The following is a 23,812-nucleotide window of genomic DNA, read 5'->3' as shown; positions in this document are numbered from 1 at the left end:
GTTTAAGGTCTGAATTAAATGAGTTTATCTTAAATCTCCAAATACACACCCTCCTTTTTTGTTTTACTCACATGTACTCACTCAGAGTGTTTCATGAGTTCCATTATGAAGTCATTGGTTTCTTTGTGCATCATGTCTGCTTATAAGTGAAACAGAGTTTAGTCTTCACGTCCCTAAACAATTAGTGTCCCAGTTCCTATTTTATAGATTAGGTATTTTATTAGTTTGAAAGATTCAGTTAATGTCAAAAACAAGTTGGTCGTGCTCCTCTTATGCTACAACTTCAGTCTCAGCTTGTATTATGTAAGAAAATCCTTAGTTTGTGATGCAGATTGCTTGTGGGGATTTTCAACATGACTGTTCAGTTTGCCACTGTGATATATTATGATATATAGTTTGAAAGAACAAAAGTCCTCCAAGTGTATAAGGCCATAGCCATGCCTGTCACCCCATAAGACTATAAAGCTCATAAAACAATTGTTGGATGGATGAAAAATTGCTGTTCAGGAACATTTACCATTATTGGTAAATGTAAAATGTAAAGTTTGCCCTTGCAGTTGATGCTAGAAGAATTGTCATATTTTTGGCTAAATCAAAAGAGTTTATCCTCTCTGAAGTTGCAATTTTATGAGACATCAGACTCTTATTTTTAGGTTATATTTTGTTCTTTGGTTTACAATTACAAATGGTCATGCAGAATCGGTCTGAGTCTAGAAGCTGCGCTGGACAAGTGAAAAAGTTCAACAACTTCATTAGGATTCATCCATGAATATGTTTACCAGGTTTCATGGCAATCTGTCTGATAGTAATTAGTTCAGATCCATCATTTGCCCCGAAGTTTGTTTGTGGTTGTCGCCTTGAATTATAATTTATGGCTCTAAAGTACAAATTCATTTGTCAAACTGCTGACGTGAGACACCATACCACAATATCATCTGATATTACTGTGTTGTTGTTGTTCACACTGTCTGATCTTACCATCACTTATCACCTCTACTTGCCTTTTTCCTGGCACCATGTGTTGGCATTTCCAAGGACAAATGTGTTCTGCTATTAATATTTATTATAAATATAACCCCATACTGCTTCCCCCATACAGCCAACCACTGCTCTCAACATCACACCGGCCAATATAAAGAACAGAAATGTCAGAGAAGGAAGCACGTGCCCTTTAAGCTGTATGCTTCCTCACGGACATGCATGCCAAAAACAATCACAGCAGCACAGCTCATAACACTGGCTACTGTCCCCTCTGATCCCTTGTGTCGTGAGTGGATGGGCAGGGATCTTATTGAGGTTATAAAATGACCGATGAAGTAAGGTGCAGAGTTGCACACTCTTTTCTGTGATCCATTTCATATCCTGTTGGTCCCAAAAGAGGGTGCAGTACAAAAACATGTTACACTGCTGAGCTTTCATTTTCAGACACAGTGTAGATGCCAGTGTTTTCTCAGATAGCTGATGTATCATTCTGAATTACAGGGCAAAGAGTATACAACACAGAATATCTGTAAAATAAAAAAATGTCATCATGGGTTTGACTATTTTGCTAGATGAAAGAATTATGTAATTTAACTGAGTCTCTTGAAATAAGATAATATATAATTATATATATGGAAATCTATTGGGGATACAAGTGTTCTGAAGGTTGCTTTTGATTTTCTGAACTGAGAAGAAACTAAAACAATATCCATCCTCACTCTGATAGTAGTCAGTAATCAGTCTGTGATGTTCAAAGCCTTTCAGCACTAACTGCTCCTGTAAAGGTGGAGAGTGCAACAGCATTAGTGACAGTGAAGTGATTTCTTACAGTTTGTGAAAAAATTAGTAAGGAATAAGTACATTTGGAAGGATTTTAAAAAATAAAATTGCACTTTGTATTAACAGTAGAGTACTGCAGGATGTCTGTAAAGGTTCTCCAGGGCTGCTGTCAGCTGTCTGCATTCCCCCCCACCCCATCTCATCCCTCCAGTTAGGTGAGGTGGGAACGGTTGTTCGTCATTCTGGTAGAAGTGACGCAGCCGACAGTGACAGAGCTCTGGCCCGTACGTCTGGTCTGGGGGGCTCTGTCAAAAGGGTGTGGCATCATATGCGCAATGCTGGTGTTGGACCAGGTCTCCAGGTTTCGCTCCTGAAAGGGAGAGGCAGTCACAGGCTGGTCTATCCGCTGAGGTCGCACAGATCATCGGAGCGTCAGGCGTTCTCCACCGCGTCATGCTGTAAATCTAAGTGGTTGGGCTTTCAGCACTGATGCTCTGAGAGGGAGACGGATGCGTCTATCTGTTCGGTGGAATCCGTTTTCTCTTTCCTGCAAGGTCTGATGGAGAAGGGGCTGTCGCACTCAACCATCAAGGTGTACACATCAGCTATCTCTGCTGTCACAAGGGGTTTGGTGAAAGAACAGTCTTCACCCAGCCCCTTTCTGCAGGGTGTGAGAAGACAGCGACCGGTGTCGTGTCTCTCGGAGCCTCAGTAGGACTCTAAGGTCTGCACCTTATGAGCCCCTGGAGCAGTCCTCATTAAAACTGCTATTTCTCAACAGCCTTGCTGCTAGCTCTTACCTCTGCTAAGAAGGTGAGTGAGCTGTGTGCCTGTCGGTTCACCCCATATGCATGCTGCTTCGTGGTGTCCACAGTGCAGCCGAATTGAGACAAAACCCCTCCTTTGTTCTTAAGAACATAAGGAACATGTTCAGGTCCAGGACAATAAATCGGGGTGCCTTCTACCCCCCTACCCCACAGGGTACAGGGAGATGAGATTGCACCTGTTGTTTCCAGTGTGTACTCTGAAGTCCTATGTAGAGCACACAGCTGCACAGACGCACTGGTCAACTGTTCGTCTGCTTCAGTGATAGTGTAGTCAGTAAGACCGTGTCCAAGAAGAGCCTGGCCGGCTGGCTTTGTGACTTAATCTTCCAAGCCTGGACGCCTTAGCGGTGCGTGCACATTCCACTCGGAAGTGTGGAAGTGTCTACGACCCTTTTCAGCGGGTGTGTGTCTAAGAGATCTGCACAATGGCATCTTGGCCCTTACTGTGCCCGTTTGTGCGTTTCTATCTCTTGGTTATGTCGGGCTCCTTCTCGGGATCCTGCTTGCAAAGTGTGACCTAGGATCTGTAAAGTGAGGATCCCGTGACTGCTGGGTGTAGAGGGGGAACATACACTGGCGGTGCCTGACATTCCAGTGAGAAGTCAGGGAAATCCAGGTATTAATGGTCAGGCCAAGCCTCTATCGGTCCAATGTCCTTCTCATGGGTGGCCCACCATTCTGTCACTAAGGTGATGTGGCGGTTGGGGCTTTGGCCGGCCTGTGGCTGACCGGGTTGGTGTGGTAGACTTTTGCTTGCCGCGGCTGGGGCAGAAAGTCATCGGGCTCCACCAGCCTGTTTGAGATGGAACAAAGGTTATGATATGGTAACCCTAATTCTATTAGCACAGGCGGAGCCCTCTACCAATGATACACGTATCGGTAGTGACGTCCTATTGGTCGGCTCCATACATGTATCGGTAGTGACGTCCTATTGGTCAGCGACGTGCATTTCAGTGGGCAAGTGCGTGTGTGTGATTGGAGGAGGTAGTATCCATAGAGTCCAGTAGAGGGCTTCGCCTGTGCCTTTAGAAATAGGGTTACCATACAGTAACCTTTGTTTTTACACTTCGGTTAAGATGTAATGAGTTAATCAGTCAGCTTGCTGGTAGCGGTGTTGGGCAGTAACGCATTACTGTAATAATATTACTTTCCCCAGTAACTAGTAGTGTAACTAATTACTTTTCTAAAACGGTAATATTATTACTAGTTACTAAGGCAAGTAATGCTGTGTTACTCGTGATGAATGAACGCACTATCCTTGTTGTGAATCCACCACTGTGCGGCAGCTCAGCAGTACCGGACTTTGTTGTTCATGTCCGCCGATCGCCAAAACTAAAGGAAGAATGGAGAACGAGGGAGAGAGCGTTCTTTCCACAGCTGTAAGTATTCCCACTATTGTGTCACAGTCTAAGATGCAGAGAACGTTGTCGTCTAGTGTAAGCTTTCAACCGTGGACATTTCTACATCTGATTTCTTGAAGCATCTGCAGAAGCAGCACAGCAACGTGAAACTTACAGAAAGAAACTCCAGCAACTGTAATCTGTAACTGATGCTTGGACTTGTCGGGAGACAGTGCCGTTAACGTAACGTTGGGATTTACTTGCTTTATTTTTTATTTCAGCCGGTGGTCTAAAGAAACAGGCCTAGGCTATATAATTTGTAAAAAAACACACTCCTTGCTGCTGTTGAATATGATATTAGTTAAAAAGTCAGGAGAGACGCTTTGTTTGTTTAATTAGCCTACAATTTGGATATTTATCAACGCGGATCGCTTTTTACTAGGTGTATTTAAAATCATCTTTGATTGAGGAGCTGTATTGAGGAGCATATATTCCTGCAGCACCTCCTCTCACTCGCTCGTTCACTCCCTCTTTCTCTCTCTCTCTCTCTCCCTCTCTTTCGTGAACACCGCTGCACAAAGTTTAACCCCACCCCCACGCTGTCATTCTGTGGGAAACATTGGAAAGTAATATAGTAACGTAACTAGTAACGTAACTAGTTACTTTTATCACCCAGTAATAAGTAAAGTAATAGTATTACTTTTTTAAGAAGTAATACGTAACTAGTAATATATTACAATTAACTTGCCCAACACTGGCTGGTAGGCAGATTGGGCTAGCAGTTTCCCTTGCTTTCAGTCTTTATGGTAAGCTAAGATAGGTACATATTTAACAAAACAGACATTAGACAGGCATGTGATTGGCAAAGGGCAAAAAAGCAGGAAAATATATAGAGAACCCCCGACACCCCGATTAAACTGGCAGCGGCAGGACCCATGACAATAACTTATTTGGTGGATGTGTTGCAGTGCGAATCAAAGACAAGATGTCTATGAAGATTCTCAGTCATTCAGGTCATAGTTATCCAACAAAGGGCAACTGGACTTGGTTGAAGATACTGGAAGACGTTTCGTCCCTCATCCAAAGGACTTCTTCAGTTCTGACTGACTGGCAGGGAAACTCAGCTATTTAACCTCAGTGGGGTCTTTGGCCCGGGTCATCGATACCGCTGGTTCGTTAGTGTTCCTTGTTGCTGTGACGACAGTCAGTCAGTCAGAACTGAAGAAGTCCTTTGGATGAGGGACGAAACGTCTTCCAGTATCTTCAACCAAGTCCAGTTGTCCGCAACCTCTCAACAGCTAAATGTGCAACATGCAACATGAAATAATTGAGTCTATAACTAAATAATATAACTACTAACTTTCAAATTAGTTCAGTAAAAGTTAATAGATTATTTTTAATGAATAAGAGACAGCAGCAAAGGTTGTCGCCTGTGTAAGACCTGGTGGCCTAACTGTTAAAGAAACAGTTATATTATTCAGGAAACTCTGAGCAAACAGCCACATCTCTGCATCTCTGTCTGATGATAACCTGTAGGAAAAAGTTTGATATTTCAACTCTGGCAGCGGGCGGGCGTGTGTGTGAGACGACCGCGACGGTTTCACGGGATTGCATGATAGAAAGTATTGATCGCACCAGTTACACAGAAGCCGTTGCCATGGTTAGCTCGCGGAGTGCTTGTTTGCCTGAGCAAAGAGCGACCCCGCGGATCCAAGCCGTCTGAAACGGCCTTATATAAACCCTGTCACAACCATTCACAAGAATTTTTTTTATAACTTGCCAAAACCTTTAACATAAGGATGATTTAAAAAGCCACCATTCATACAGCAAAGTGTAGCATATTTAGCCTTTATGATTGATCAATCGACAACAAAGTCAAAGTAAACATTACATAGCTTAACAAGCAATAATCAAAACATACCCGATTTTTCCGATCCTTATTGTCAACTCAGTGTTGGGCAAGTAATTACCAACTAGTTACTCAGCATATACTCGTTAAAAAAGTAATATTAGCTACTCTACTTATTACTGGGTGATATATAATGCCTCTCTCTCCCGATCATAGACTGTAGTCCAAGCATCACTGGCAGTAGCAGCCGGAGTTTCTTTCTGAGTCTTTCAGGGTCGGTGCGTTCAACAGCGCAGCGTTACTTGGATTAGTACCTGTAATAACATTACTATTTTGGTAATAGTAATCCGTTACATTACTCTTTACTGGCAAAAGTAACATTGCAGTATTACTGCCCAACACGTTACGTACCACTGATGCGCGGGAGCGACTGTGGTACACACTGCGCAGGTGTGGAATGGGCAGCTGAACACAAACGAACATCCTTGTTGATACTTGGACAGGAAGAAAACTTTACACACGTCCTTTCCATTTCACTCGGCCAGCTCCTGTACCCCCCTCCCCCACCATCTTTTTTTATTACAGATCTGCATGATTCACGTGGGTCAGATTTTCAGGTCAGAAAATCCGGAATTCCGGATTAATCTGGAAAAATCACATCCCTGATTAGAGTTGTAACAGTCTTCTAATTTAACTATCGCTGAACCATTCTTCTAAGGCCAGCCAGGCCACATTCATTACAGCCCAAGCATGACCCAGACTGCATTTATTACGGACAGAGCCAAACGTGGCTCGATTCCACTCAGTTTAAGCCCGACCTAGATGGATTCATTACCTATTCCAGTCATTATAATTAAGCTCATGTGTTTTCTGTGGCTGCTCCAGATATGTTAATGATTTGACACACAGGACACGGATTTTCATTCATATGCATAAGAGGTATTGTCTGGTTCACCTCAGCTGTCTCTCACTTATCTTCACTGTGTGTTGAGAAAAATGAATGTCCTTAGGATTTAGTATGCAGTCTGGACTTTTCTTGATTCTGTATTTTTTAGTTTACACTCCATTTGCCACTATCCCCTAAATTAAAAATAAAAGTATTTGTCAAAGCATGTTAATATCCTCATTTTATAATTTGATCTGAAAGTCGTGCTCACCAAGTGTGGTTGAATTTCTCAAAGATAGGAAAAAGAGTTTTATGTATAATGTATCTAGTGCATTTAGAGCATCTTTAGGTGCATTTTGCATTACTTTAGATCATTGTATTCCTTCAGAAGTTTCTAGCATTGCTTACCTGGTTGACTATCATGAAAGTTGTTGAAACAAAAAACATCAATATTTTGTACTGTTGGATAGAACAACTGAGTCATGCTTTTGACTTGTCTGTGTCTCACCTGTTTTGTAACTGAATATTGAGCTATGTGAGAAGCTTTCTGCTGAAGTTGATAAATGCATGTTGAATATCTTACACACATCTCTATCGTCACACATTTCTCTCATAATCACTTAAATGGCTTTTGGCTCTATGTGTCCAAAGTTGCCACGCTGCTGCTTTAATTCACAGCTAATGGAGAGTGGAGAGCTAATGTCAATGGCTCTGACAAAATGACTGTAATCCATACGTATGACCTTTATCACTTTAACCTCAAGTGCTTCCCACCACGACGGACAGGAACTCATTGACTAACTTCAGAATAGAGCACATCAGTGGACTCAGTTTGCTAAGGCTGACTAGTTCATTAGAATGCCACCAAGATCACGACATCGCCAAACAGCATCCCAGTCATATTGCGACGTCCACCAAAACAATTGCAACACGACCCCGAGCCACATCACTCAGCCCCAGCACAAATAAACACATAGCCACTGACATTTTACAACTGATACTGTAAGTTTTTTAGATTGATTACCTTCCTTTCAGGCAGCCATGGTCTCACTTGCATTATACTACAATCAGGAGTTTCACAGCCTTAGGGAAGAAGCTGCTCTGTAGTCACCACCACATTTTTATTTTATGGGAAATTTGATGTTAAGAACATATAATTAAACAGGTAACTGAATAAAGGAATGTGAAAATATGAGGTGACAAAAGAACACGGATGTGTTGGCAGGACTTGGCCCCTCTCTGCAGCAAGATTCAAGTCACAGTAAGCGGATTTTAATAGAAATGATCTCAACCAAACCTCTTTGTCTAAACCAAACTGATTTGTTGTTGATGAACTACTCATGCAAGACCATCAGTTTGGTCCTCTACAAGTGAAAAAAGAGTTATGGAAAGGTTACGTACTTCGGTTTATTTATTTATTTTTTACAGAGAGACAAGGAAGGCCAAGTGAGATGGGAAGTGAAGAAGATTTAACTGTTACGTACACAGATTCAGTGCCACATCACACAGAGTCTCTCAGGTCTCCGTCCAGGGTTACATGCAGTATGCTTGGAGATGATACTTATGGAATTCCCATTACATGGTCAATTAAAACACGAGGAGACCCTTCTAAACCAAAGAAGCTTATCTCATTCAGTTACATTTTAAAATATTACATATTGTGTCTCGCAAGGTTGTCCTGATTTAGGACATAAATCAGTCCAACAGTGTGTTTCATCATTTTTGGAGATTAAATTCATTCTTTGAGGATCCAGTCTATGAAAATGTGATTGTTTTCTCAACCTTCACTTGCTAAAGCATAATACAATAAAAATTTTGTGCATTTATTTGTTCTTACATTTTACATCTAAAGTCTTCTTCTCTCAGCTGTTTTGTTGTCCTTCATTTCATGCTTTATATTGTTTAAAAATGTCATCAGTTTTATGTGTTTTACTCCCAGTCCTTCCTTCCCCTTTCCAATCACAGTCATGGACATAAATTACAGCTTTGTTATAATGTGTGCATAATTACAAGCTGTGTCCCCACTAACATCAACGCAAAATGAACATGCTGCGAGTGAATGGAAGATGCATGACTTGCTCTGAGCTGTCTGTCTGATAGCAAACGTTGCATTTTGGTCTTCCCTTTTCTTCCTTTTCCTTAATTTTCTTTTTCTTTTGTGTATGTAATGAACATAACTGTGTGTCTGTTCTTCTTTTTCATTTGTAACTTGAATGAAACAAAAGGGGGACAAGCAGGTTCATTCTATGTGCATGTGCTTTCCCCCTAGACTCTGGCTGCCCTAACGAGAAATTCGATAAATCTGCTTCCAAACCATCTTGCACAAGCTTTGCATGTCCACTCTGGTCCTGAGGAAATTAACAAGCGAATAGAGAGCGCCATCGACTTACGGAGTGGCGATAAGTTGAGAAGAGAGCATATCAAGCCTTTCTCACTGATGTTTAAAGACTCCAGCCTGGAAGAGAAGGTAGCTGGGGTTTTAGACAGATAACTGTTTTTTTCTTTCTGTCTCCCTCCTTATATCAATTCTTAGATGAAGATTTTCAGAAGCAAAACAAGAATCAACTATTTTTTCCTATCATGAGTAAGCTAAAGGCATTTATACTAGATACCATGGTGGTATCGCACGGAAAAAAGGCTTGGCATTTTTTTCATTTTACTGCATTTACACAAGTCAATGTTACCTACGGAAACCTTAATGGTATAACTGAGGGTCGTGCAAAATTAATGGGGAAATTATGCAATTTAAATACATTTACTGGTCGAGGGTTTTATTTTCGCTCTTTCCTTCATTAGGTCTTCCAGGGCATAGAGTCTGAAGTGTGCCACCAGAATAATTATGGACTCAATGTATACATTTTAAATAACTATTATAACTAAATTTACATTTATATAGAGTTATAAATGTTCAATTATTTTGCTAATTAATAATCCCGTTTTCGTGTTAGGCCTTTAATTTATATATTATAATTGCATTTTAAAATATGTTTAAAAGTGTTTTTAAAGGCTTTTACATTTTGTTATTTCATTTACTGTCTGCATAGCATATTCCATCTCATAATTTTCTCAAAGTTCCCATTCTCATTTTCAAGAATGACGTTTCATTCTCAAGTTTTTTGATAGATGTTTAAAATGTATTACTTGAGCATAATGAAAAGTATAATTATTCCGTCAGCACACTTTGGACTTTATACTAGTGTAACTGTATAAACACAGTGAACCAAATATATAAATATATATATAACAGTAGACAGAAACTCTTTAGACTATTCTTTTTTTAATGAGTTACTGCCAATATTGCGCTCAAACATTAAATCCACTTAACCATGACCCATGTTTGATTCTAAAGTTTAAAACAAAGCGGCTTAGATTTTTTTCTTTGACACGTATAGAATTGTCAGCATGGCAATTTGTAGATTTGTTTTGCTGAGATTGCAGAACCCCCTTCAGTTTACTCATGACCAAAAGTCCATGCCATGGACCTGTTACCCTTTTACACTCTTGTGGGAAAAGTTGACTTTTTTTCTTTTTACTGGAGCACATTGCATTCACTAAAGAAAAAAGAGATTTCTGGGATGTGTTCTCAAATTTACAAATTACATATCGTATAATTATGACTCTCTAATTATGAGACCTTCACTTTACTAGACCAAATTATTAGACGGCTACTAGTAATTACTACTTGTAGTATAAAGCTAGTACTTTATGAAATACTAAAACACATAACTGCATTGTTGCAGCTGAGTTACATCAATCATAAAACAAAACAATATAAGGACACTCAAGGTGGGTAGGTAAGAAACAGAAAACATAAAAAAAAAACAACTAACCCCATCTCTAAATATATTGTATGGCCAAGTGTATATGCTTTGTAAAATGACTACAAAAGTCAAATCAACATGATTGACAGTCGTTATCATTTCATTTGACAGGGCTATAATCATTTTCACCTCAATTCATGCCTTAACAGTCAGCTGTTCTTTAGAAACTCATCCTGGGCAGCCAAACGTTGATCAGACCCACAGAACTTTTAAATTCTGTTGGAGATCCTGAAGTTTCCAAAGATACCAAACATATCGGGCTGAATCTTGTGGAAAATGTCCCTAAAATGATATGTAAAACAACAACAAGAATGTTTTCATTTAATAGAATGGTTCAACCATAAAAAGTCTTGGGTTTGAGCATTTCACTCAGTGTAAACATATCTTCCATGACGAGCTGGAGAAAGCTGTTAAATAATGTGAAATATGATATTGTCAGGATGGGTAATAAGATACAGTCACTTTTAGGGCCAACAACAGTGGAAAACTTAATTTTTAGGGGCTAATTTTGCTTATTTGCTATATTTCATCTTTGTTTTAATGCTTTGGCAGGTACAGGTACAAAAACACTATAAGCTGGATTAATAACAGTTGCATTTTTTGCTGACAACAGCTGGCACCAAGTAAACTTGGACAAGTTGTTTCCATAGTGACAAATACCAATGAAACAGCCTATGGCAGCAAATTGACTAATCACTTAACGTTGACAAATTTTAATTCTCCTATAATTACAACATGGTAAGTCATAATCAAGAGAATGGAAGTCATAATTACAAGAAAATGTTTTTGAATATTCTTTGTCTTTGGTGATTGCAGTGCACTTCTGTAGCTTTTTGTTACCTTTCTCCCCATTTTTTGTTCCATGAATAAGCTCACCTTTAACCTTTGAGTTGACCTTCATATGGGCATCTATGTTTTCCTTGGTATCCCACCGCCATCTTCAAAACCTTTCCAAGAACCTTATTTTTTTTGGTTGACCTCTTAACCTCTTCAGTAAATGTGCCGTGCTGTTGGCCTCCCTATTTTTTTTTTTGCCAAAGTTGTGATGAAACGTGAAGCATCCTCTTGCTAATTTCCCAGCACCCTCTGAGAAAGAGACAGAGCAAGGACGGGATAGCGGGGGCCATGGGAGTGGAAAGCTTAAGATGACATAAGTCAGGCTGTTGGCCCAGACTGGTGACTCATCAGTTTAGTCGCATATCAGCGCAGGGCTTTATTTAGGAAAATGCTAATATCTACGTTCTTACATACCAAACAGTTCCCCCCTCTCAATATAACTTGTGATCGTTTAAGTAAAGTTTACTGTGTAACTGAAAATTGCAAACAAAAAAGTACAATTTACTATCCTCTTTTGTAAGTTTATTCTGAGTGCATTTGAAGGGAATAGTTCAACATTTGGGAAATTAAGCTGAGCTGTGACTGCTGTTTTTTGATAACCAGCAGTCTTTTAGAAATGCTTACTTTTTATCTATAATCTATTTTAATGTAAGAGGAGTGGTGATGGTGCAGTGGATAAGACACATACCTTTGGTGTGAGAGACCCGGGTTCTAATCCACTATGAGATATCATTGTGCCCCTGAGCAAGACACTTAACCCCTAGTTGCTCCAGAGGCATGTGACCTCTGACATGTATAGCTGTTGTAAGTCGCTTTGGATAAAAGTGTCAGCTGAATAAATGTAATTCTTAAGGTAAAAACAATGTATTAGATGTAGAAAGTCACCCAAAACTTGCTTGTGTGACATTTTTCTGAGCTTCAGTTCTTAGTGCTAGCAAGTTCAATATCTATTATTTCTCAAATCCAGACAATTCAAATTTCAGTTAAACTTTCAAAAACCCTCTCCTGCCTCACTTTAGCTTTGCTTATTTTATTGTTTTTAGCTCTCTGTTTGTGTCTCCGACTCATCTTATAGCTGACTGCTAGCAGCTAGCATTGTGCTTGTCAGCTTTGCAAGTTCCCCAGGACCCCACAGCTAACCCACCGGCTCCTGTCTCTCTCTAACGCTTGTGGTTGAACCATTGCATACATCTGTGGCAGTGTGTTGGTGTGTTTGAGGTGCATTTCAGTGTGTTAAGTCTTCTCTGTTTGTCTGAAAACGTGTTTCTCCGTCTTCCCCTCACTTGCTTTTCCTCCCTCTTTCTCTTCCACTTTCCTGTCACGGTGAAGTACTCCCAGATGAGGGACGAGGTGTTCAAGTCCAACCTGGTGTGCGCCTTCATCGTACTCATCTTCATCACCACCATCCAAAGCCTGCTTCCCTCTGCAAGGTAAAAGAGGACAGACTGTCAACATGGTGGACACATTTAACTCCTGCCATACATCCAGGTTATAGCTTCTGATCGACTAGCTTTCAGTTCTCAATGTATTTTCTCATAGAGTTTCTACAATGCTAAAACATTTTAGGTTTAAAACAGGACTCCATATTCAAAGAAAAATGTTTGCACTTCGTAATTTTTGCCTGATTTAACAATGATTGCAGATGTGCTTTCCAAGGCCCCTGCATGTCTGCATGTCTCGTGTTATTTTCTTAAAATGAGCACCAAAGTGTTTAGCCCTCTTGCCCACAAATAACTACTGAACCAACTGTAGAGACATTAGCTGTAGCTAGCTAGCTGTGGGCTGTGTGTGTGTATGTGTGTGTGTGTGTGACGGCTCAAACCTGCTTTTCCTCTTGTAACTATACATTTATGAATTAGTCATAATGTCAAAGATAAGCACACATTTTCAACTCATGCATTATTGACAAATGTGCCAGTTAAACATTTGCTTTGCATTCAGTCTGAATACACTTAATGTCCCTGTTTGTGAAATGCAAGATGTTCAGATGTTTTTGTAGTAAACCATTTCTCTTTAAATATGGAAAGAAAACCCTGGGAATATCAATCTTTCAGAAAGATTGATGAAAGAAACTTACTTTGAGAAAATACACCATCTGGCTAAGGTTAATAGAACATATTGGATTGCATAACATATTGGAGTTATTTAGAGAAAAGGTTCTCTTAATTAGTGGATACTGATCTAGTTATTAGGAGAACATTAAATCTAAAATGTCATCATTTAAGTCATTTACATATGTCAGAATGTTTTCGATGATGCTTTAAAGTGTCACCACAGTCCAATCCTTAAATGTTGTATCCTTATTATTACTTTGCCATTTATTGTGTTTCCACAGGATGCTAACCATGGTGATCCAGTTCTCGGTCCTCATCGTCCTCCATTCCTGTCTGGTCCTAGTTACAACGGCGGAAGACTACAAGTGTCTGCCTTTGGTTCTGCGCAAAGCCTGCTGCTGGATCAATGAGACCTATGCAGCGCGAAACGTCATTATCTTTGTCTCAATCCTCATCAACTTCCTGGCAGCCATGATCAATATAGTGAGTTCAATTCTCACTTCCAGATTATTGCTGATTTCAGAATATTTACAGAGTCAATATTTGTTGTCTATGCCCTCACCCTCGCAAGGATACACCAAACTCTGACTTTGCTCTGTTTATGGTTTCCAAGTGGCTCCCCAGACACTTTTTCATCACACTTTCCTTCTTAGACCTTCTTAGACTCAGAGACTTGAATCTTTTTGGGGGGACATCATAGAAAACATTATCAACAAAACATAAGAGAGGTCCCGGCATATTGTCTGAAGCTCACATCTTATTTTAGAGCACTACGCGCCTAATCCGACATTACTGTGTGTTGCGTTATTGTTTCCTTTTCTTTCCTTTCTTGTCTAAACCTAATCTTGATATAAAATAAAATCTGAGTTTAGAGGCTGTGCTGATATAGAAAGGGACTAAATGGATTAAAGTCTCACTCCAGTTTGTCAGCAAATTCCATGACAAGATCAAAATCCACCTCACAGTACTTGTTGACTTCCCTACCCTGTTTTTGGCAATAGTTCTTACTGAGGATGTAAATGTTTAAAAACAGATTGCACATATACAGTTTCATAAAAAAGCCTCAGTAATTCCATAAAAGAGCTGGAAAATGTAGGTTTCTCAAACAGAAGGAAATGTATTTATTTAATGGGGACTGTTTTCAGCAGTGGATTAATTCACATTTGGTACTCTTACTCTCTTTATTTTTCTTTGGCGGGAGGATTGTGTATGTGGGATGGAGTAAAAATGAAATCACTCCAATCCTATTGGCCTGTTGCTAGAACGGTAAGGTGTGACGGAATAACCGGAGGAGTATAAAGCACACCTGTACACACTCATCATTAGCTTAAACTATGAAGCAGGCGCTTCAGGCGGGGAGAGAGGTGCGGCGGACCGACGCAGTCTCTCGTTCCCCTTCTCGGGGAACCAGGGTTACATACGTAACCCGAGACGTTCCCCTTCGAGGGAACTCGAACTGCGTCGGTTACGACACTATGGGAACGAGATACCCACTAAACCGTGCCGAAAACCCCGCCTGCCCCTGTGTGCAATAAAGTGGCACTACTAAGAGGAGAGCGCACGAGTGCCAGGTGCCGAAGGAAGGTCAAGACTGTAAAACCGAATGAATGTGTGCGGAGTGGCCCAGCCAGCCGCTAAACAACATCCTGCAAGAGGCCCCGGAAAGGAGGGCTCGAGAGGCCGCCTTGCTCTGGTAGAATGAGCCCTCACAGCCACAGGTGAAGGCAAACCGCGCACCTGATAGGCCAGGGAAATAGTCTGAACAATCCAGTTGCTAATAGTATGTTTGGATGCAGGGAGCCCGGCCCTCGGAGACCCAAAACACACTAGCAGCTGGTCAGCCTTCCTCCAACGGGAGGACCTCAGAGTGTAAATACTCAGTGCTCTGACAGGGCAGGCAGATGAAGTCTCCCGTCCTCCGCCGTCACATGAGGTGGAGGATGAAATGCCTGCAGCACTGTGGACCCTGCCGCACAAGAAGGCACTTTAGGGATGTATCCTGGACGAGGGTGCAGGATAGCCCTAATATTCCCCGGGGCAAACTCCAGGCTTTGCGGGGAAACCGAAAGCGCTTGGAGATCCCCCACCCTCCTCAGAGAGGTGATAGCAAGGAGAAAGGCCATCTTGAGGGTCAAGTGCTTAGCCTCAGCTGACTCTAGGGGTTCGAAGGGGCCTCAGCCAACGCCCCAAGAACCACCGCCAGATCCCAAGGGGGAACCTTGGACCGAGTCGCAGGTCTCATCCTCCGGGCACCACGGAGGAAAAGTACAACCAAGGGAAGTTTCCCCAAGGACCCCTCCCTCAGAGGGGTGTGGAAAGATGAAATAGCTGCCACGTACACCTTGAGGGTGGAAGGGGAAAGACCAGCAGAGAACCGGTCCTGGAGGAACTCAAGTACCTGAACCACCGGGCAGGTAACAGGGTCCACCGACCGCTCCCTACACCAAGTGGAGAAAACACTCCACTTCAGGCCGTACATCCTCCGTGTGGACGGGGCCCTGGAGCTCAGGAGGGTCTCGACTGCTCCGGCTGTTAGACCCGCCTCTAGGTACTGTGCCCCCTCAGGGGCCAGACCCACAGTCGCCATATGGCGGGGCAAGGGTGAAGAACCCGGCCCTGCGCCTGGGACAGCAGGTCTCTCCTCAGAGGGACCCGCCACGGCGGGCCGTCCAGGAGCGACATGATGTCCGAGAACCACACCCGGGTTGGCCAGAACGGGGCTACGAGCAGTAGGCCGACATAGTCCTGGCGGACCCGCTCCAGAACCCCGGGAGTAGAGCGACTGGGGGAAAAGCGTACAGACGTAGCCTCGGCCACGAATGTACCATGGCGTCCAGACCCAACGGGGCTGGAGGAACGAGAGAAACCATAGCGGGCAGTGCGTAGTCTCTTGAGACGCAAACAGATCCACGTCTATGGGGCCGAACTCTTCGCACAAGAGCTCCACCACTTCGGGGTGAAGTCTCCATTCCCCGGGCCTCAGCCCCTGCCTCGACAGCAGGTCTGCTCCCTGATTCTGTGTCCCCAGGAATACATCGCCCTGAGCGATAGTAACCTCTGCTGGGACCACAGGAGGATCTGACGCGCCAGTCTGTCCAGAGGGCGCGAGCGCAGACCGCCCTGGTGATTCAGATAGGCCACCACCGCTGTGTTGTTCTACTCAGAACGAACCAGGACGTGGTGGCCTTGGAGATCGGGCAGGAAACTCCTTAGAGCCTGGAACACCGCCAACATCTCGAGACAGTTGATATGCCACTCGGATCGATGCACCTGCCAGGATCCCCTTGCAAAGCGGCCATCCATGACCGCGCCCCAGCCCGTGAGGGAGGCGTCTGTCGAAATAACCAGCCGGCGACAAGACCCTCCCAGCACGGGCCCCTGGGACAGGAACCAAGTTTCCTTCCAAACTGATAGGGAACGAAGACACTTGCGCGTAACCCAAACCAGACGGAGAGGATTCCCCTCGGGGAAAAACCCTTGTTCCTTAGCCACCACTGCAGGGGTCTCATGTGCAGCAGTCCAGATGGTATTACGCTGGACGCAGCCGCCAGGAGACCCAACACTCGTTGAAAGTGTTTCATAGTGATGGCGTGGCCTAACTTCACCCCTTTCACGGCAGCCAATATGGTGTCGACACGTGCCGGAGACAATTGTGCCCGCATCGTTGTCGAATCCCATGCAACCCCTAGGAACGTAGCCCGTTGGGTGGGTGCCAGCACGCTCTTCTTTGCGTTGAGCCTCAGCCCTAAACGCCGCAGACGAGCCAGAACGACATCTCGATGCCGAACCGCCAACTCTCGAGACTGGGCTAGGATGAGCCAGTCGTCGATGAAGTTGAAATCCGGATGCCCCGGAGCCTCAGCGGGGCCAGTGCTGCATCCATACACTTGGTGAATGTGCTAGGGGAAGTGCCAGGCCGAATGGAAGAACCCGATACTGGTAAGCCACACCCCCGAAGGCAAACCTCAGGAACTTCCTGTGAGAAGGACGGATGGAGACCTAGAAATAGGCGTCCTTTAGATCTATCGTGACGAACCAATCCTCAGATTGGATGTGCGTCACGGTGGCGGGGATGATGAGCATCTTTAACCTGAATCTCCTCAGAGACCGGTTAGAACCCGCAGATCCAAAATAGGGCACGCAGCCCTCCGTCCTTCTTGGGGACTATGAAGTCTCTGTCTGGGGGGGAGACACGTTCCACGGCCCCTTTCCTCAGCAGAGTACAAACTTCCTGTCCCAACACCGGACCTTGCTCCGGGCGGACCACAGTCCAAACCACCCCCTCTCTTCTGTTGAATTTGGAGGGCGGGCTTTGAACTGTAGTCGATACCCATCTATGGCAGTGCGCAGGACCCGCGGAGAAATGTTCGTCAGGCTCCGCCAAGCGTCTGCAAAGTCTGCCAACGGAACCAGCCCCTCGGGGCTGGTGGTCGGTGTCTCGTGTGATCTTCTGGTGGACCCCTGAAGCCCCAGAACGGCAGGGGGGAGCCGCCGAAGATCCACGGTGAGTGAGTCGGGATGCCGTCCGTCTGCAGACCCTCGGGGCAGGCAGTACGGTGCGGACTCGATGGTGGCAGGTGCGTCCTGAACGTGTAAACGGCGGGATAACATCACCTGTTGCCACGGCGGAGGGGACCTCGGTCGGCCTCCGGGGGGGGTGGGGGGGGTGCGGGAGGGGAGAAAGACTCCCCTACCCCGGTCTTCCCTGAGCTCCGTCGGGACTGGATGACGGTCCTCAGATCGCGTCTCTCAGACGGCTGAGGGTGAGAGCGCCGTCTCGCTGCCCCAGCTCCTCGGGGGGCCCCCGAGAAGCGACACTCTGCTTCCCTCCTCTCCGTAGGAGCTCGTAGAGGGAAGGGACCTACGCCTGGCAGCCTCAGCTGCCTTGGGTCCAGACCGGCGAGGGAGGTACTGGCGGAACGCTTCGCACTGCGTCTAACGCTTCGTGTTCTGTTCTGCGAAGCTCCGCCAGATCTTCCTCGGAGGGACCCCCCCTCTGAACCATCTCCTGTAGCAGGTTGGCTTGGTAGGCTTGAAGCACCGTGGTGTGCAAGCTCGCACCTGCCTGGCCCGCTGGCATGTACGCCTTCCCCACAAGCGTGGATGTGGTGCGACATGGTTTGGATGGTAACGCCGGCTTCTCCAGGGAGGACGCAAGTCGAGGGGAGAGATAGCTCGCAAGCTCATCCTCCACCCGAGGCATCCTCCCATAACCACGGTCCCTAACCCCCATCACATTACTGTAGTTCAGTGATCGGGGTGTGGAAAGCCATGTAGAGAAGGGTCTGCCCCATGATTTACTCAGTTCATCATGTAAATCAGGAAAGAATGGCAGAGACCGGCGTGGAGGTGGCGTGTGGTGCTTAAGAAACCTTTCATCAAGCTACCACTAGCCTGTGGTGTCTGCTCCTCCGTGGCCAGTTGATGTTGAGCTTAGCCACGGCTCTAGTCACCACCTCCAGCAGCACGTCATAGTCGGGCGCGGCCAGATGACGCCGCCCCGACACCCGGAAGTCATCGTCGACTGCGCTGAGCACGTCCGCCTCCTCGGAGTCGGATTGCTGCAGCGTCTCCGGATCCAAAACCGCGAGCGGGAGAAGCCGAGAACGGGCTCCCGAACGAGGAAAGGAAGCGTCGGAGCCAGCGGATGAAGGTCGGGAAAAAGCCTCAGCCGTCCCGAAATCCTCCGACAGATCACGCTGTGAACCCATGAGTGAAGCCGCCGGGCCGCCTCAGCGGCCGCAGGGCCCGCGCCACGGGGAAAACACATCCGGCCATCCTCGGAAAAGAGAGCCATGCGGGACCTCAGTACCCGCACGGAAAGGGCTTCGCAACGGGCGCAGGCAGCCCCCTCGAGAGCTGCCCGTGCGTGCTCCATTCCCAAACATGAGACACACATCTCATGAGAATCTCCATCCGTGATGTACCGAGGGCAAGAAAAAACACACCTTCTGTACATCTGGTTGCCGGACATGCTGGTAGACTTCTTCTTCAGGTAAGACACACTGCTTGTAGGACTGGAGCTTTCTTCAAACAACATACAGAGCGCCTGCTGAATAAAAAAAGCTAATGATGAGTGTGTACAGGTGTGCTTTATACTCCTCCGGTTATTCCGTCACACCTTACCGTTCTAGCAACAGGCCAATAGGATTGGAGTGATTTCATTCACGTTCAGACCTGCTTCGCCTAGAGGCGTTCCCATAGTGTCGTAACCGACGCAGTTCGAGTTCCCTCGAAGGGGAACTGACCTTACAAAGACCGCAGACATTAAACAGCACGACCTGGTGAACAGCCTCACAGCAGCGTTCTGGGCCAGGGACAACTTGCAGGTGATTAATTAAAAAAAAAGTCAATTTAATTGAAATTAAATGATCATCACTAATTGAATGAATTTCAGTTTTTCAACCGCCACTTTCATAACTTTTAGATTCATGAATTCAAAAGCTGTTTATTATTTTCTAAAAGTCTGACCTCAACGCCCCCAATTTACCTGATATGCCAGCTGTGTTCTTCAGCAGGGCGGCATCTGAAAGACACTGGCCCGCAGTCATTACTTAACTAAAGCACATGAAACAGGCTTATAATTAGCTTTAGTGCTACAAGGGCTCTGCTTGCATCAAACAAACCATATTATGCAACCCAGAGGCCTCAACTGGTGAGAAAAGGATCAGTCAAAGAAATAAAAAGGCATAATCCCAAAGAAGCTAACAGAACCTTCTCACTAATGTGGAGACGTTTGCTTGTGTCACTGAATTCAAACTGGAGAAAAAAAATTGCTAGTGGTTCTTTATTCTTATAAGGGATTTGTTAAATAATCAATTTACAGGGTTATTCATGTTCAGCATCAATTAGCAAGTGGAAACTTGCTTTAGTTTCCAATAGCTGATAAGCAAATAAGATATGTTGATAGTGTATGTTGCAGATCCATTTTGTCTAAACATTTTGCTGCTTTATGTGCTCTTGGCAAGGCTTTGCTGTTGCAAATAGAAACCATTAAAGTGGTTTAACGATAAAATCAATAAACATAGAAAACAGACGTGAATTAGAAGTGAACATCAACAACACAATTTAAAAAACTACATGGGTTTTTGAAAATCAGCAGATCAGTTCAATAGTTTTCAATAGTTTTATGGTCCCATGCACTCTCTGCTCGAAACCACAGGTTACAGGAAACAGTGTTCTCTTGAAATGTGAACATCTCAAAAAACGTCTAGTTAAGAAAATAAAGAGAAAAAAGGGGAGAAAACAAAAATGAGCTGTAAGTTAAAAAAATTACAACTGATAAACTGCTGAACTGTAAAATGAAATAAAAAAAGAATGAGCCCTCTGTATTCTTTAGCTCTCATTGATTTTGATTTGAATATGAATATTCTTTTTTACTAAGAAAATGTTTGTTATTGTTTCACACGTCCTGTCTTATTTCTCTCTTTAAAATAAAATCATCAACATCACCTGTGGGCAGCACGGTAATGCAGTGATTAGCACTGTCGCCTCAAGGCAAGAAGGTCGTGGGTTCCAACCCCAGCCTTTCTGTGTAGAGTTTGCATGTTCTCCCCGTGTCTGCATGGGTTCTCTCTGGGTGCTCCGGTATCTCCCACTGTCCAAAGACCTAGGTTGATTGGTGACCCTAAATTGTCCCTAAGGTGTGAGCGTGAGTGGTTGTTTGTCTATGTGTGGCCCTGCGATGGACTGGTGACCCGCCTTTCACCTGATGTCAGCTGGGATTGGCTCCAGCCCCCGGGACCCTGTATGCAGGATAAGCGGTTGACGATGGATGGATGGACATCACCTGTTTTTTGCGCACTTTGCATCTTGAGCTTTTTTTTAAACTAGCCAGAAATTTAAATGCTTCAAAATTCACTTTTGTGTTGCAGAACGGAGCTACGAGAGAGCTTCTCGCGTACTCTGGGTACCAACTTCAGTCACAGATCAGCTGTTTGTTAATATGAAAATGTTTCTCATTCTTTCTTTAAGAGATCAGAAACACGCAGCCTCCTGCAGAGAGCTCATCTTGTTCACTCACAATGAGCTATGCACTTCTGACACAAACGTTTTGGAAGATTAAAAGCTTGATTAAAGAACACCACTTTACACTGACTCTGCATCAGTTTAACACTGCACCATAACAATAACCCCCCTGTTGGTCTCTCACAGCTGTGGTGCGACTTCGACAAGTCCAGCACCTTCAAGAATCAGACGTACAACGAGTCGGCCTCCATCCCAGACATCTGCTTCTACCCAGAGGTACCGACTAAATGAGGTGTCTGAATTTTGCAGTCAGGTCCATCTGTTGTGTTTTTTCACTTCTTCGACAGCAGAAAAATGATGAATTAAACATCCTCAGCATCTGCTCGCACCAGAGGGAGGTCTCGCCTCAGACAACGGCGACTGATGGAGCTATCAGAACGTCACGGAGAAAACATCCATTATGTGATTTTGCTCACACAATATGCAGCTGATTGATGGACTCAATAAGGCAGCAACATGTTTGTTTGTAGCTCCAGGCTTGAGTCACATATCCTTACATGTATATCACAACCTTATTTTCTCCAGAATGTCAGGAGAGCTCATGTGTTAAATAATAATTAATAATAATAGCTAAAATAGTTTTTAGATACATAAAAAAAAGAGTTATTGACTTTTTATGTTGGGACAAAACCTGACTGGAATATGAGATTAGACACAAAACATGCAGATCTGAGGCCTTTGGTGAAGTGGGATGTCATATAATGTTTTATAGCCAGTGAAGGGGAACTGCTTTGTCAAGTCTGAGGGAATAACACTGATGATGTCATAGCGACGTCATCACAGTTATTTCAGTTTGGGCTTGCAGACTAGAAATGAATAACTGGAAACCTGAGTTAAAAAAAAATCTGCCTATTAGTATGTCCAAAAGGTTCTCAGTCATCCAGGTCATAGCTATCCAAGGAAGATTAAAAGCAAGGACAACTGGACTTGGTTGAAGACACTAGAAGACGTTTTGTCCCTCATCCAAGAGACTTCTTCAGTTCTGACAGACTGGTAGGGAAACTCAGCTATTTAACCTCTGGGGTCATTGTCTGAATGATCGATGCCACTGGTTTGTAAGAGCTCCTGGCTGTTGTAAAGACAGTCGTTTGGTCGTTGGACCCACCCGGGACCAAGTCTGAACGACCTCATCCTCACCTGAGGCCAAAAAGAGTTGTCTCTTAGTAGTTCACCAAGACGCTGGAAATGCAACAGTAAATTGTACCTCTTTAAGAATTTTAACTGTAGAAAGGCTGAGCTATTGAACAGCCGTTATTTTTTTGTCTTCTATCTCAACTGTGATCCTCCCTAGAATAATTTCTTGCACAGATTCAATTTTCAACACAGCAAAGTGCAGCTGAGGATGGTGGCAGTGTCATTAGTTTTGCAGGGATTTGGTCATAAACTAAAAGTATTGGACACATGTTTCTTTTTTTTCCCCAGTATTTTGTGTTCACGGGGGTCCTTGCGATGGTGACGTGTGCGGTGTTCCTGCGGCTAAACTCTGTGTTGAAGTTGGCGGTGCTGCTGGTGATGATCGCCATCTACTCACTGCTGACCGAAGCTTTCTACACCTCGCTGTTTGTTCGCTACGACACCGTCCACCACAACACAGAGTGAGTGTTTTAGAAGTTTGTTCAACAAGTTACACTTTGCATCATGCTCAACAATCAGACACGGTTGAAATGTTCGGGGCCCTGTTTCAGAAAGGAGGCTTAACAAATTCTAATCCTAACCCTAACCCTGAGCTCTGAGTTACTCTGTCAACTCTGAGTATGTTGAACCTAATGAGTGGCGAATGAAAAAAAGCCATCCTCAATGGAGCTCTGATACTCCGATTCACCATGGCAACGGGTAAATAAAGAGCAGAGCATTCAGTGGTGCTATAAAAAATAGGAATGCGTGCCAACGTGGACCATGACATTTATCTAAATAAAACAGGAGTGGAATAAAGTCAATTAAGTTGAAACATTTACTTGAATTTCCCTAATGAATGATAAAGCGCTGGATTCCTATAGGCTAGTGTATGGACATTTGACTGTAAGTCAAAGTCCGACCCAGTAATAATTTTGTTGGGGTTTTCAGTTGAAAACTGACTGTACAATGTTTACGTAACAAACTAATATCTAGCCGGGATTTTGATTTTTCTAAAACATCTGCAGATGAATGCGTTCGGTATTTGATATCAACAATGTGAATGAGAAAATGAAATGGTGTCTCAGACAGCTGCTTCAGGCGTGCAGGAGGGGAGTAGTCAAAGAGAAAAAAAAAGTAAACCTCCTCCCGAGAAGTTTCTGAAGTTATCTGATCTCATCTGATCAGAGTTTCCCTCATCTTAAGCTGACAGTTTTCACTGAACCCGCTTTCTGAAACAAAGTCTGGGTATCTACATAGTTTGTCTGTTTTTTTGACACATTTGGCCATGTAGTG

At 44.0% G+C, this 23,812-nt stretch overlaps 1 protein-coding gene across 1 annotated transcript; it reads left to right on the top strand.

Annotated features, from left to right (window-relative positions):
- Positions 1 to 12,659: 12,659 nt before the first annotated feature.
- Positions 12,660 to 22,998, top strand: LOC119882010 (adenylate cyclase type 8-like; the record flags this gene model as incomplete). Its single annotated transcript, XM_038692026.1, has 4 exons — positions 12,660 to 12,751; positions 13,657 to 13,858; positions 21,530 to 21,619; positions 22,826 to 22,998. Coding segments are annotated over exons 1-4 (557 nt in total), but the record flags the coding sequence as incomplete, so codon positions are not given.
- Between the last annotated feature and the right edge of the window lie 814 nt (positions 22,999 to 23,812).

The sequence above is a fragment of the Micropterus salmoides genome, unplaced genomic scaffold (genome assembly GCF_014851395.1).
Source record: "Micropterus salmoides isolate LMB-PRFRI ecotype aquatic unplaced genomic scaffold, ASM1485139v1 Ms_hic_scaffold_2830, whole genome shotgun sequence".
NCBI classification, from domain to species: domain Eukaryota; kingdom Metazoa; phylum Chordata; class Actinopteri; order Centrarchiformes; family Centrarchidae; genus Micropterus; species Micropterus salmoides.
This window is presented reverse-complemented; position numbering and strand designations above follow the sequence as displayed.